This window comes from Corylus avellana, chromosome ca7, assembly GCF_901000735.1.
Source record: "Corylus avellana chromosome ca7, CavTom2PMs-1.0".
NCBI lineage: Eukaryota > Viridiplantae > Streptophyta > Magnoliopsida > Fagales > Betulaceae > Corylus > Corylus avellana.
Window position 1 is genome coordinate 7,066,207 of NC_081547.1, and position 17,018 is coordinate 7,083,224.

The 17,018-nt window shown below is 31.4% G+C and overlaps 1 protein-coding gene across 1 annotated transcript; it reads right to left on the reverse strand.

Annotated features, from left to right (window-relative positions):
• Positions 1-12,118: 12,118 nt before the first annotated feature.
• Positions 12,119-13,746, reverse strand: LOC132188393 (cathecol O-methyltransferase 1-like; the record flags this gene model as incomplete). The annotated part of the gene is made up of 4 exons (XM_059602830.1): positions 13,287-13,746; positions 12,522-12,835; positions 12,337-12,401; positions 12,119-12,253 (listed from the first exon to the last, which is right to left on the reverse strand). Coding segments are annotated over exons 1-4 (948 nt in total), but the record flags the coding sequence as incomplete, so codon positions are not given.
• Between the last annotated feature and the right edge of the window lie 3,272 nt (positions 13,747-17,018).

Consider the following 17,018-nt stretch of genomic DNA (forward strand, 5'->3'; position numbering starts at 1 on the left):
CAGACAATGTGGGACTTTCAATACGCTTCCTCACTTGTGACGGAAGGACATCCAAACCAATACGTGCGACAATGAGTGACGGTAGGCCACAACCAATTGGGCTAAGTTCTAATACCATATTAGAAATGAGTCTTGGGCTTAACTCAACTCAAAAGCTAACTGAAGAATTGAGATTTTTTCTCACCTTTATAAATAACTTATCTCCTTAATACACAGACAATGTGAGACTTTCAATACTCTTAACTCCTTCTTTCTTCTACTATAAAAGAGACAGTCAAAGAAGAGCACCAATTCTTAGCACGAGGTAGAAAGTATTAGCACCAAGGCTGCGAAAGATAAGACAGTCAAACATGCACATTTTTTGTAAAGTTCATACGCAATCAATGACGATCTAAGAAAAATCTAGGAACATCTTATGAAAAGAAGAGCTCGGAGACTGTTTAAAAAAGTTTATACACAGCCATTGTACGGATATGGAGAAAAATCCAAAGATGTCATATTAAAGGGAGGGCCACATTCATTGCTGGAGGGGCTCGGTCCAAGCTAAGCATCCAAACACTTTGACTTTTTCAAAGTTTATAGGCTATCTTTGATATATATATATATAAAAGGAGGTCTATTCATTACATAAATGTCACTTGAAGTTTTTATGTTTAGAGTGCAATAGTTAATTTAGTTAATAAAATCTATAAATCATGTACAAGATGGTTCAGATTTAATTCTAGAGAAAAATACTTGAGAGATTCTTAGAGTTTAACTTTTATCAAATCACTCGTCAGTATATTCCGTTATCAAATTGCCTTTTATATATACTTGTTGTTAGGGTTTTTAATGCAAATTATGACACTTAGGCCTCATTTGGTTTGCAGAATGTCTAGTCCATTAGAAAATGATTGACTACTACTAGGAATAGAAGAGTGTGGAATAGACTAACTATTCATATTCCTTTGTTTGGTTATGACATTGGAATAGAACACTGTCACTAATTATATATTCCTTTGTTTGGTAAAATACAATATATTGGTAAATGGAATCATATTATTATCAAATTTTCTAAAATACCCTTATAATACAAATACAATTTATATTGTTAAGGACTTTCTTTCTTTATTTTTTCAAACATAAATAACTACACTATAATTTTTTCTTTATTTTTAATTATGTTAGGTATGTGGCTCTTTTTTTTGTTGCAATTATACTACAAAATTATTTAGGGCAATATATTATAAATCCATGAGTCAACCCACTAAAAAATAAAAAACTCCCTAAGTTTTTTTCTTTTGAAAATTTACTCATTAGTTTAATCGAAATGCCAATAAAATCTATACCGTTAAAAAATTTTAAATGCCGTTAGATTGATTGAAACACATCATTTTACCACATCAGCATAGAGAATTTTTTATTAATTTAATTTAAAATTAAATCTAAAAAGAAAAAGAAAAAAGAAACCATCTCCGGCAACGTTGAAAACAGAAAATTAAATACTAAATTATAATATCCTTGGGCATGTCACTTAAGGTATTAATTATTAGTTTTCTCACTTTGTAAACCAGTCTAAAGATTTTCTTAGTTTTATTTGTGATATTGTGTTTATTGAGCAAGAGTATCTTCCAGAGTAATGAAAATCGGAAGATAATGAAAATCTCCAAGTTTCTATTAATAATAATAATAATAATAATAAATATTCGTGTGTTCTTAGATACTCTTATTTTATATACAATCATGACACCTTTGATGGGAATTGGATGCAATGGGTGTGAATGGTTAGCCTCATGTTAAAGGGTACTCAAAATCCATCTTGTTCAGTTAGGTGTCAAATAGTCCGAATACCTGGCCTAACAAAATGGGGTCCAAAAATATCGTCCTGCTGCATATGCAATGGACAGCTTCAATGCACCCTATAAAGATGGAGACAACTCTTGTTTAAACCGGCAAAAAGAGCAATTTAGTGAGTAACAAATTAAATTACCTTCTTCCTTTTTCCATGCAATTTACAAATTCTGCAAGCGAAAAGCCCAAACCTTGGATTAATTTACAATTAATCACGAATAATTACGTATTGCAATGAAACACATAGAAAAATAGGCTGGAAATTGCCTAGAAAAAAAAAAAAATTCAGGTCGAAATTACAATGGTTAATGATTGGTTGTTTCAAATCTGAGAGCTGAGAGGGGGTTTATTTTATTTTATTTTCCCCATAAGTCTACGCCTTATGAATCCAGGCAATTAGGATATTGGTTCTAGAAAGAAACTAAAGTTTCAAAATAATTGACATAATCTGCCTATTATTCCACAACCACAAGGCTGAGAGTGCCGACATCCAACATTAATAATAGCTATTCAAAATCTTGACCTATACCCTCTCATGTTTTGTATATTCTCATCCAGCTATATATAATAATGTGTCAAAATATAAATTTTTCCTTTGAATTAAATTAAATATCTGTACTGTCAATAATTATATAATTAGTCAAATGAGCTGCTTCATTTGACTAATTATATTTATTTAGGACTTTCAGTGGTATGATGGAGTAGCAGTTACGGTAACCATAAAAATATAATAAAAAATGATGCAGTCAAACCATGAGCCACCGGCCTCTCTCTATCCTTATCTTATTTCGAGTAAATTAAATAATTGAAGTGACCTTATCAAACGACAAGATACAATTTGTACAAGAGCATCTCTGGCAGCTTAATGAAAAGATCGATATTAATTATATTTAATTATTATTATTCTTTTTTCAGTTCTAATACATTGGCTAGTTATTAGTTAAAATAGCTCTATTACTACAGTGAATATCAATTTGAAGTTATCCACTGTAGCACACTAGATAAATAAAATATTATTTATTTATTTATTATTTCTTTATTTTACCTCTTTTCATCCAACATCTTTTTTTTTTTTTTGAACACCTATTCACATCTGTTACATCTCTCTCAAACACAAAATTTATCTCTTTCGCTCACAAAATTTTTTCTCACAGTTGGATAAAAAATTGAATGCAGAAAAAATTTATTTCATGGAAATACACGGTTGGAAACAAATCAATTGCAGTTGGATGAAAAAATTTATTGCATAGAAACACACCGATGGAAACAAATAAATTACAGTTGGATGAAAAAATTTATTTATGTTATTAATTTTAAGAATCAGTACCTGCATGTGAAATGAATGTTCTTCATACGTGTTTATTTTGTTTTTATGAGTGATTTTTATATATGTGTTTGTTTTTCTCTTTAATTAAGTGTTGGCAATAATATAATAATAAAAAAAAAGAATGAGAAATAATATTTTAAAGCAAGTAGAGAATGAAATAGAAAATCTGTTGGAATATGTAGGGAAAAAGCAATAATTAAAATAAAAAATTGTACTTTTTTCACTAAGTAAAATATGCTGCTAAAGATGCTCAGATTAATAATAAAACAACTTCAAATTCAAGCACTTACGGAATCACGCATGCTTTTCATTTTTGGTGATATCAAGAGGAATCCATCCATCCAAAAAAACAAATGAAATGAAATACGGTTTAATTTACTATTTAGATTTTTTTTTTTTTTTATAAATTATATTTTGATTGTGTACGTGCCACTTTATTTAAATGAAGTGACAATATGTCACTATAGTAGACATTTTTTTTATTTATTCAACCACGTCATTGCTGTTGAGATCCATGGTCAAGGTCAATTTCGAGCTGCTTGAAAATTGGGCCTATTAATTTTTATTGTCAATTCTGAATATTCAAGGCATCATCATCCGTCAAAAAAATAAAAAATAATCGTCGTAGTCAAACCATATAGTCACCATCCTTTACTTTATCCCAAGTAAAATAAAGGGCGCCGTAATCCCTTGAAACATCTACAATATATCTACATACGACTTTTCCATATGCTAGGAATATTTTAAAATAAAAAACTAATATAATTATACCAAATTTTATTCAGATTTAGAGAAATGTTAAAGACTTAAAAAAAGACCTTCAGACTGCAAGTAATTGGTATAGTTAAGTGTTATCCGCGTAACCGAACGTGGATGCTGTTAGAAAAAAATTATTGACCATATATGCAGACGCGGTTAACAGTTCTACGGTAGGTTAATAACCATATATGTATAAATATATGAAAACAAATTTACCAAAACGATGTTGTTTTGGTATAGAGAGTCTAATCTATAATACTGAACCTAAAAACAAAATCACTAAAATAAGCCAAAACAACTTCAAAATCGTCTAATGGCCCTAAAAAACCCCAAAGAAGACACAAGACAAAACACTAAAATATGATCAAGAGGTAACTCAATTTGTTAGGATCACGCTTAATAAAGTGAAAGTCATTAGTTCGAATCTCCATTTTCCTATTGTGCGGACATGTCAAAAAAAATGTGCCCAAAATGCTCATTACCTAATAGGATTAGTGGTGCGATTCTTCTTCCTTTCCTTTTACATTCCTTTCTCTCTCTTTTTTTTTTTCATAATTTTCTTGCTGAATTTTCAATTAATCAAATCCATTGAGTTGAGAAAATTATTATCCTCACGGGCAAATATGCAGAAGTACAGATTGTGATGGGTTTGAGTGGGACCAGGTCTATCCTCTGTAAGAATTCAATATATAATTAAATGCTAATTGACAATAAAATTAGCAGCAGGATGAATAATTATATAAATACCTCTAGCCATGCTTTGCTCAAGCCAATTGAAGAACAGCTTCACAGAAACAATCTGGAAAACAAAAAATATTGAGAGGTTCTTCTGACCTATGCCTACCAGTGAATGCCAATTGATGGAATACACATGCCTTATTTATAGGTAGGTCAGGGACCCTCAATTAGAACTATTATCTTAATTATTCCTCACATCAAGGAATAAAAATAAATAAATACAGCTAATTGATTCCACAAAATAAAATCAGTAATGAAATCAAATTCTTGTTCCACAATAATTAAATCAGCAATTTAATTCAGAATATTTGATTGAAAATCAAATACTTGTTCCACAAGAATTGAATCAGCAATTTAATTCAGAATATTTGATTTCACACAATAAGCTTTAATTGGAATAAATTACTGAATACCGTAATACAATAATATATGTGACATAAGGGACATACTTTAATAGAATTTCTTACATTCTCCCACTTGGCCCTTATGACACATAAATTTCTTATGGTGTCCAGTTCTATGATATGGCCATTACTTTATTTATTACAACCATTCATAGAATCCTCCCACTCACTCAAGGAATACTACACACGAATCATGGCGATAAAGCTTTTATATGATAAGTCATCCCTTCCATGTATCACGATGTGCAATGCCTCCCTAAATGAGTACTTTATGGATAATGTACTTTATGAATGAACTAGCTATAAGTCATTCGGGTCCAACTTTAATTTTATCCCCACGGATAAGAATAATATATATGCGCACAAAAATCTTTATAACATTACATTTATGTCTATAGACCAATTAAAGAGAAACTAAGCACAAATGAATTAATGAATCCCGTATATTCCACATGACTTTATACTTTCTTTACCGGTAAGCCTATAGTCATGGGATCCGCAATCATTAATTCAATACTTATATGCTCAATAAACACTTTTTGTCACTTAATGCTTTCTTTCATAGTGATACTTTATGTCGATATATATACTTCTGCTTCTACTTAGTTTATTCTTAGAAAAAATAACTGTAGTAGAATTAACTCAGAAGATCTTTATGGGTCTAACTATAAAATCGACAATCTTGAGACCTTTAACAAAAATGTCTCAACTATAATGCCTGTGTAATTAATTCACAGCATGTAATGACTTTTGCTTTCATGGTAGATGTAGCAACTATAGTATGCTTACTGTATCTTCAGTACATATATACTGAAGTTGATTATCTATTATCTACACATTTAGCAAAAATCAAACCTAAATAAACATCACCAAATGGTAAGTGTATCTTTCGGTTAAACTGTAGTTCTTGGTTCATTGCATATTCCATAATACCATATTGACCCAATAGTCCAACTGCTATTTCAATGTCAGGTCTAATGTAGACTTGTACATACATAAGAAATATTTTTTCATCTGCCTTTGTTCCAATACATTTTGGGACACTATCCCCTTTAATAATAGGTGCTACTGAAGATTCATAGTTCTTTATTCTGAATCTCTCCCAAAACTTTAGTGAGAGGAACTTTATGTAGCAAACCTAAATTAATGCTTGCAAGCAAAATATTATCTATATACAAGACTAAAAGAAATGTAACTTTACTCCCACTGACCTTAAGGTATATTCAATGATTAACAAGGTTCTCAATAAACCTATGTGAGGTAACAACCTTGTATTATATACCACTAGTGAGAGGCCTATCTTAGTCCATTAATAGATATCCATAATTTGTAAGCTTTCTGACTGTTATTAATAAAACCCTTTAAGTTGTCTTATGTACACCTCCTCCTTAAGATCCTTATTCAAGAAAGTTGTTTTTCACATCCTTTTGATATAGCTCCAAAACAAAATGAGCTACTCATACCATGATAATCAATGCCTTCCTTTTGAGTAAGATCATTGGCTACAAGTCTAAATTTATATCATTCAACATTACTCGGAATCATCCTTTTAGGTTTTATAAACCCATTTGCAGCCTACGGCTACAACTTCCTTTGGTAAGTCAACAAAATTGCAGACTTGAATTTTAGCCAAAGATTTCATCTCCTCCTTCATGGCATTGAAACACAATGTGAAGTTATCTCCACCCAAAAAGATGTGAAAAAAAATTTTGGATCGTCCTTAGGTCCGACATAAAAATCAGACTCTTGAAAGTATACAACATAATCACTAGAGATTGTTGGTTGCCTTATTCTAGAGAATCTTCTTAATCCTACTTCATTTACTTTTGACAAAGTCTGAGTAGGTTCATTCTGAACTTGTTCCTTACGAGTTGACTATTTTGAAACCGATTGTGCTTGAAGATAATCAATTTGATTTTTCTTAAGCACAATCAAACACCCTTCATGTGAAGGGGCTTCAGTCAACTCTTGTGCTTCCTCTAATTCAATCCCTTGAGGATAAGCATTCCTACTAAGTTCAGCGTCCTCTAGAAATTTTGAATATCTATACTCAACAATTTTAGGACTAAATGAAGAACGGTAAAGCCTAAACCCCTTGGAGTTTACTGTATAACCCATAAAATTCCGCTAGTTGTCCTTGAATTTAATTACCTTAGGTGTGAATTATAAATCCTCATTATAGCAAGACAACCCCATATGTGTAAACAATTTGAACTTGGTTCCATTAATTCCTTAATTTAGGTGTCTTATGGACAACCCTGAATGGAACCCAGTTAAATGTATACACAGCGGTTTTCAAGGTTTCACTCCATTAGGAGAATAGAATATTAGTATTACCTTTCATGTCCCATTTTCATGTACCTACCATAATACCATCTGCCTCTATCAGATCTTGCGATCTTGATTTTCTTTTGTTTTGTTTCTCTACTTCTATCTTATAGGTACTGAAAGCATTTAATGCCCAAACCTTATGATTTAGAAGATAGAGATACATAAACCTTATATGGTTATTACTGGAAGAGATAGGATATCTCTAACCATTTAGGCAATGGAAAAGGTTACACATGTACATAATCTCAATAATTTCAAAAATCCTTTTGTTGGCACCTTTAGTGGTATAGTTGGTCTGTTTTTCCTTAATGCAGTCCACATAAATACCAGAGATAGTAAATTTCAAGAGTCGTAAAAAGCTCTATCATTTATCGACATTTTATTCTTTATAGAGATATATTCCAATCTCCAATGCCATAACATAGAGGAATTTCTCATTAATAAGACTCTGCTTTATGTCATCATTTATATGCAGGGATTAATGTTCCAAAAATTGGGATCTAGATCAATTTTAAATAAACCATTAATTTAATATTCCACCAAAATTTTTTAACAATATTCAAACTTGATTTTAACAAACTAAAATAGAAATTAAATTTCTAAAAGAATTGTGGAATATATAAAAACATTATTAAGGTCAAAATGACATAACTGAATTTTTTAAAATTAATCTATAGATCCATAATTTAGAAAACCCTGCATTATGTTGACAACATGGACCGCTAAACCAAATTCAATCCACATAGTCCTTAGGAGAGTCAATAAAAGAGATCCATGACACACTAGGTATATGAGATTACCTTTATTTCAAGTCATTTATGATACTTTATGCAATCATTCTTTATATGCCCATAATTTTTCTTAGTGTAAGAGAAACAAGTATCTTAATTGCCATAACACTTTGTTGGCACCTTGTTTTCATTCATCAACTATTGGACATGATTGCCTATAAAGGTCTTTCCCTTAAGATGAGTAACTTTCTGGATTCTCATGTCTTAATCTCTCATCTTCTTGAACACACATGATCAGAAGTTCCTTCATTGATCAGTTATCCTTATGTGTGCCACAAGATATTTGAAAAAAAATATCATATTTAGATGAGAGAATTTAAAATAAAATTGACCATAATTACTCAAAAAACTCAACCTTTATGGACTTTATAATGAGCGGTTATGTCCTTCATTTCATAATGTGCTCAAGCACATTTTGAAACTGTAAAAAGTTTTACTTTAAAGCTTTTCCTTATTGGAACTCACTAAATGTTCCTCAATGACCTTTCTTTGGCCCTAAAACATTAAGGAATAAAACCCTAATGTTTTCCTTGATATGAGATTTCATGAACGTTGAAACTTAAGCGATTTAAACCACTACAATCGTTCATGTTTAATAATCTCATGTGGCGTACTTTATTCCATGGGAGAAGGTGATTCGTCCACACGAAACGCCAATTCAGTCTCCAAACACCCCAAAGTGAAAAGCACATTTTTCTTTTCGGTCAGGAAAAAATTACCACTAGGAATTATTGGAACATAAAATACTAATAATTAAAGCAGTAGGAATACATCCAGTAATCAAGAAAAAATTATATACTTTAATGCTCTGAAATAATCTTATTTAAATTAACCAATGTTAATTTAATAGTAAATTTCAACTTACCTGTGGGCAAAGGTGCATCACACATGAAATTTACTCTTTATTAATAAGACTAATAAATTTAGCATTAATAAATAAAATTTTCCGTATCTGTGGGCCTAAGATAAATTTTATTTTCAATGTTAAATTTACTATCTTATTATAATTAACTCATAAAAATAAAAATGTCCTTGTGGGGATTGGGGATTGGCAAATTAAATTTATGAATTAATTACAACACGATGTTAATTTTCTTTATGAAGTTCATATATATAATCTTGATGCAATTATCATTATAAAATCGGAATGCTGTGACTCATCCAAAAATTATTATGACAATTACGACTTCATTAAAATCGAATTTATTTAAATTAACCAATGCTAATTTAATAGTAAATTTCAACCTACATGTGGGCAAAGGTTGCATCATGCATGAAATTTATTCTTTAATAGGACTAATAAATTTAACATTAATAAAGAAAATTTTCCGTACCTGTGGGCCTAAGAGAAATTTTATTTTTAAAGTTAAATTTATTATCTTATTCTAATTAGGTCATAAAAATAATAATGTCCCTGTGTGGATTAGTAATTAAATTTATGAATTAATTACAACTGGATGTTAATTTTCTTTATGAAGTTCACATATATGATCTTGATGCAATTATCATTATAAAATCGGGATGCTGTGGCTTTTCCAAAATTATTATGATAATCACGACTTCATTAACATCCAATAACTGTATAGATGCCAAAACTAAAATTTTCAAGAAAAAAAGACAAAACCAACATGTCAGTGGGTAAACAATATTTTTCCAAAGTACAACCGGATAGTGTCCCAGGTAAGTGAGGGGGTGCACAACGGCACACTTAAGTCCCAAGACTTGCCTTGCCAGAGCTTTCCGATTGCAATTTTGGATAGTACCATAAACATTTACCAACATATGTGGCTTAGTTAATTATTCTCAGGTCCAGGCATCAAACAATTTATATTTAAACAATTAAAAGAACAAATATATCCTTAAGTTCATGCATTAAAGAAACAATAATTTAATACTTAACAATTAAAATCATAAGATAAATATAAGAGAATAACTTCTATAGGGTCGTGGCATAAACCAAGGCCTTTGTGCCCTCCAATAAGAAGGCGACACATCAGCGTGGAACACTGTAACAAAAATATGGTGTTTCACCAAATCTTTTTTCTAGAATACCTAAAACAAAACACCTTCTAGAATAACCTTTTCATATTTTTCTCCAAAACCGCTCCAGCCACCAACCTACCACCGGAGACGTCGCCGGAGACGCCGCCGGCCGATACAAAAAAAAGCCAGAGATGACGGATATAACCCCTACAGAAAACGCTGGGTAAGAACTAAGCTCCTCCTCCCTCTCTCCGGTGCCCCTCTCTCTCATTGGCGGCAGTAGAGAAAATTTTTTTTCTCTGCTGCCCTTTTTCACTGCTGTCGGGCAACAGAAATTTTTTTTTTTCTCTGTTCTCTGTTGCCCGGCAGCAGAGAACAGAGAAAAAAAAATTTCTCCGTTGCCCGGCAGCAGAGAAAAAATTTGTTCTCTGCCGCCGGGCAACAGAAAAAATATTTTTTCTCTGCTGCCGGGCAACAGAGAACAGAGAAATGGTGTTATAATTTGGTATATATATATTATAACCATTAATAATTATAATACCTAATTATAATTATCATTCTAATAACAACAAAATATCATCACCCCACCTTTGTTAGCTAACCGTCTAATCTAACCACCTTTCCTGGCATACATTAATATATAGCATGATTATGTTTAATTAGTGTACATTAATTAATTATATAATATACATGTGATATTAATTGACATGCATGTGATATATATATATGCATATACATATATACCAAGTAATTTATACTAATTAATATGATAAACTTAATTTTCCTATCCAATCAAAATTAATTTTTTATGCCAATTAAAATTAATTGTTTTTTAATACATATTTTTTATATCAATTATTTCCTAATTACAATAAACTGTTAATTTTTTTTTTTGACGTGTTGGTTAGACACGTCAAAATGTTTTGACATTTTAACTACAACACGTCAAAAAATTTTTGACGTGCCACAGATGGTGGGTCAAAAGTTTTTGACGTGCCACACATGGCACGTCAAAAACATATAATATAATATTTAATTATATTATATAATTTAAAATATAATAAATTATATTTATTTTAATTTTGTTATGATTATATATTAAATTATATTTGTATTAAAATTATATTTACTCTATCATATAATTTCTATTACAAATATAATTTATTCTATTATATCATTTTTTTCTTCTTATATGTCCACATTATATATCCATACAACACAATTACAATTAATTAGAGAATAAATAAATTAATATTCTAGATGTATAGATAATTAGATGTATAGATAATTGGCCGAGTTCATGTGAGGTTTGCGGGTCTTATAAAATAAATGTATTCAATATGTTTTATATATTTTTAAAAAATTAATATGGCTATCATATTAATATTACTAGACTGATATATATATGCATGATAATATCATGTTCAAATTAATATTAATGAAATGGTTGAATTAGATGCATGCATGTGATAATTATATTAATTGGTATACAATATATAGCTAGAATGATTACGCATGCATATATATACAACAAACATATATATATATATATATATACCAAGTAATTTATACTAATATGATAAACTTAATTTTCCTCGCCAATCAAATTTAATTTTTTATGCCAATTAAATTTAATTATTTTTTAATACATATTTTTGATATCAATTATTACCTAATTATTTACAAATTAATGTTAATTTATTTTTGACGTGTTGATTTGACACATCAAAAGTTTTTGACGTGTCAACCTAACACGTCAAAAACTTTTGACATCTTAAATTAACACGTCAAAAGTTTTTGACGTGTTAGGTTGATGCGTCAAAAACTTTTGACATGTTAAAATGCAGCACGTCAATAATATTTTTTTTGACGTGTCTACTTAGACACGTCAAAATGTTTTGACGTGGTAAAAATTAGTTACTGTTTGCCACGTCAAAAAATCTCTTTTTTTTTGTAGTGCTAGTGCTAATCTCATGCACAATTGGAAGAACTGCATCCACAACAATCACCTTTCCATCTTTTGGAGTTGCCTCGTAGCAGTTCTTCATCAGCTTCAAGCACTCTTCATCATTCCAATCATGGAGTATCCACTACAAAATATATATATACCAAATTATAACACCATTTCTCTTCAACTCATATACAAAAAAGTACACAAATCAATAAAACTCACCTTCATAAAAATGGCGTCCCCCTTAGGAACGCTTTCAAACATGTCTCCTCCGACATGTTCCACACCTGCAACACAAATAATTAACACCTCTCTTTATCCACACACACACTATATATATATATACACTATATATATATATATATAGCTTATGAAGAACATTATATATAAAAGAATAGCATATATACCAGGATAATGTGGGGCATGTTGAATAACATGGGGCAAATCGAAATTAATGGCCTTGATATGGGGGTATCTGGAAGTGATCAAGTTAAGTGTGACTCCTAGACCGCCATCGACATCAACCAATTGTATGAGTTGTTGGAAGCCTTTGTAGGAGTCAAGGATGTTCTTAATAACAATGGTAGTGTGGTTGAACATGGCTGTGTTAACAACCTGATTGAGCCTGGGCTCCAACCCGGTATACGCGAAGGAGTCCGTGCCATGAACCCTGTTGAATGCAGAAACTCCTCCCTCAAGAATTGCATCTTTCAGTTGGGACCTGTCAATGAATATTCCGGGTTAGATGTCATATTTGAATACTGTTAGAAGTTTGTTTTTTTTTTTCATTGAACTTAAAATACCAGAATCAGCACATCCAACTGAATTATACGTACGAGCAATACTTTGTAAATAAATCTACAAATATTATATAAATTCTAATATTTAACTATCATATGATTTTCATAATAAATTAAAAAAAGAATATTGTACTAGAATCCAGAACAACAAAACTTTTTTTGAATCTTGATAAGAAAGCATAAACACGTGCTTTCTCTCACTACTAAAAAACCATCAATTAACGTCCCTTTTTTTAACAACATTTCACTTGTAACACGTTGACTTAATTTTTTTTTGCATATGTCACGTTGACACCCTTTATATTTTTGACAAACACTAATTATGAACAAAAGGGGGGACAAGAAAAGTGGAGGTGAAAATAGAGAACAGACCAGATATCTAACAAGGCATTGTCGTGAACCAAGGCCATGAGAGGGCTCAAAGAGACACCATCTTCGTTGCAGACGAAGTGTTTAGAGACATCAGAAAGACTGTAAAGCCTATTAAAGGATCCTAATGAGTCACCAGCAACCACATAGCAACACAGCAAAGAGTGGGTGGCCAGCATCCTCAGAATACGGTCCAACATCTTTGTGGCTGCCTCGGGGTTCTTGGTTGGCATGTGTTGAACAATCTGTGAGGGGGAGAGCTTGGCTCCCAGACCCGCTTTTGCTAGTATTTCAAAAACGCCAAGCTCGACGGCAGATCGCAAGGTCATGGGCAGCGCAATGGAGGTCGCCACGTGCATTGCATACGTGAAGCTCTCTTCTTCATTCTCATGATCACCATCATGAGTTTTTGGGGTCGATTTCAATAGAGAGGCCATTGGCGAAACTTGAAGAGAAATCTGCTCTAAATTTGTTTAGATATTGCAAGTTTAATCAATTGATCGATCGATTTATAAGCCGTCTGAAGGTGGTGTACGTTGAAATTTGGCTCATAGTCAAAGAAAAATAATTAGGCACCGAATGAAGATTTTCATTAGCAGAAGGCAAAGTAGGAAAATTCTTGTATTGTGGGCTGCCCTTGTTTTTTTTTCACGCACGGGTGAAACTAGTGAACGTCGGTTATTTTAGAAATTTATTTAATACGTTGCTATCGATCAGTAGGATTTAGGGATAGGTTAGGGATAGGGTTTTTCTTTTATATATATATATATATATATATATATATATATGTGTGCGCGTGCGCGCGCTATGTTGAAACCCTTGATTATTAAGAAAAAAATATAACCACCTCTCTGTGAACATAAGCAAATTGATGAACCACGTTAAATCTATGTCTAGTCTTTTTTTTTTTTTATTCTATATTGTTCATCAATTATTGTGCACAATAAGAACAGGCACCTAAGACTAGCTGCGCCTAACATTTGCTCTTCAGTTTTTGTCAAAAGAATCTGCCAGCCTTCCACCTCATTTGTTCATCAAGATTTGTGATTTATCTTTATCTCCAAAGCACACCGTATGAAGACATCAAGAATTCTCTGCACCTGAGAGTTGTAGCAGACTGGGCAGCCTTACATTAAATCTTTGGTTTATTCTTTTGTGAACTATCAGACAACTCCCATCAGACAACTCAGATGGGAGTTGTCTGCATGCACGTGTACAAATTGTAAACGATTGTATTAAGCTAAACTTTTTAGTTTGTAAGTTTGTTATTGTACTGTTTCAGTGTAGTTGGAGATTAGTTAAAGTTAGTTGTTAATTAGTTAAGTTGTTAGCTGCAGTTAAGTAGTTCGAAAGTTGTTATGCTTATCGAAGTATTAAAGTATATAAACATCGTACTTCATCATTCTTTGAATCAAGTTGAATATACAGAATTCAGTATCTCTGTTTTTCAATCCGCACACTCATCTCTGTTTTTGCTTTCCTTCTTCTTCTCCTTTGCATTCTATTAATTAGAGATTGCAAAGCTTGACAAAAGAAGCACCCACCATTTTTGTTTCTCTTTTACATTATGGTTATAAATAGCCGTCAGGTTTTACAGCAAGAGAACAAGTAGAGAGAGTGCAGAAAATAGAAAGAGACGAGAGGTGAGTTGAGAGGAAATTGGGTGTATTTGAGAATTTGGGTTTGTGAGTGATTAAATACTCTTTTATATCTCCCCTTTTGAATTAGTAAAATATCTCTCTACCGTTGTACTGTAAATGTAAACAAAGTGCCGAACCACGTAAATCTTATATTTTTGTTATCATTTTGTTTATATTTTTTTAAACACTATATCATGTTTATTTCTGCTTAATTGATTGTGTGAGAGGATTCATGTTTGTTTTTGCCTCTTTTTATATGTCCTTAGAGGATATATAAAAAGAGGCGATGTCACAAAGAATGGTACCAATTTTATTTGATGATGAAAATACCATTTTGCCCTTCCTTTTTGTTTGTTTGTTTTTTTTTTTTTTTTTTTTTTTCTTTTCTTCTTTTTTGTTCTACGTACATGGTTAACTCAAGCATGACAAGCAAGGTTATTTCCGTCTTTTGATTGTTTTAATTACTATTATGCCCTTCGCCTTTTTTAATCATAGTTATATAAGACAAGGTTATTGTTGTCTTTCAGTATACACAATTATCTTTACAATTTTGCCCATTTTCTTTGTTCGTCATGCTTAAATCAAGCAAGGTTATTTTTGTCTTTTGGTTGCATTATCCCGTTCATCTCACCCAAATCCATTTCACCTCCCCCATTTTCCCACGCTCCTCTCTCCTCTCTCTCTCTCTCTCTCTGGGCGACACCCACTGAACAACACCACCACCAGCGATTCCCACAAGTTGAAGAGGGTATGTATACATGGGTTTGCTTTGGTTTTTGTTTTGATTTCTAAAATTGGTAAGAATTTTAAGCCCCCTCTCTCACACGCTTAGGCCTCGTTTGGTTTGTGAAATGTCTAGTCCACTGGAAAAGAATTAGCTACTACTGGGAATAACAGAGTGCGGGATAGATTAGCTATTTTTATTCCTTTGTTTGGTTGTGACACTGGAATAGATTAGCTAATCATATTCCTTCGTTTGGTACAATGCAATATGTTGGTGAATTGAATCATATTGTGATCAAATTTTCTAAAATACCCTTATAATACAAATACAATTTATACTATTAAGGACTTTCATTTTTTTTTTTTTTAAACCTAAACAACTTTACTATAATTTCTTTTTCTTTTTTGTTTTTAATTATGTCAGGTATGTGGGCTTCTTTTTCTTTTTCTTTTTCTTTTTTGCAATTATGCTACAAAATTATTTATATAAAAAAAATATAGTTGGAGAAAACAGAATCAAACTCAATCTTGAAATCAAAAAAAATATAGTTGGAGAATGTACAGAGAATCAAAAGAAATCAAAAAACAGATTATATATTTGTATTTTATAAAAACCTTGTGGATTATATTTCTCCATCAAAGAAAAATAAATAAATAATCTGAGAAAAAAGAGATACGGAGAAACAGGTACATAAATAAAAAATAATAAATAAATAAAAAGAGAAACGGAGAGAAGAAAATCAGAAAGAAACGGTACATATAATCAAAAAAAAAAAAAAAAACTGAGAAACGGTACAGAGAAGGGAGACTGCATAGAGAAAAGAAAATTTTTGTTTGCACTTGTAGAAAAACTGTACCAAAAGAATAGAGAGAAAATAGAAAAAGAGAGATAACAAAACATAGAGACGAAAAAAAGAGAAACGGATATATATATATATAGAGAGAGAGAGAGAGAGAGAGAGAAGAATCAGAGAGAGAGAACGAAATTTAATCCCACAAGTTGAGTTTTTTGTAGTAATTTACACAATTAATTTAATCCCACATGAAATGAATAGCTAAGCCACTCATTTTTTAGTGGCTTAGTTACCCTTGTGTATATGGGATTAATAGTCCCATGAGAATAGACTATTTCCAGAAATAGAGTGTTACCAAGCAAAGGACTAGCTATATCTAGTATTAGCTACTCCAATCCAAGAGTCTATTCTGCAAACCAAACGGGGCCCTAGTGTTAGCTAGTCCAATCCAAAGGTCTATTCCACAAACCAAACATGGCCTTAATTTGATTCCTTCGAATTAAGGGGTGTCAGTGCCCAAAAATCCGGCAAATTAAAAGGGTGTTAGTGCTGGATTATTAATATCCTATCAATAGCAC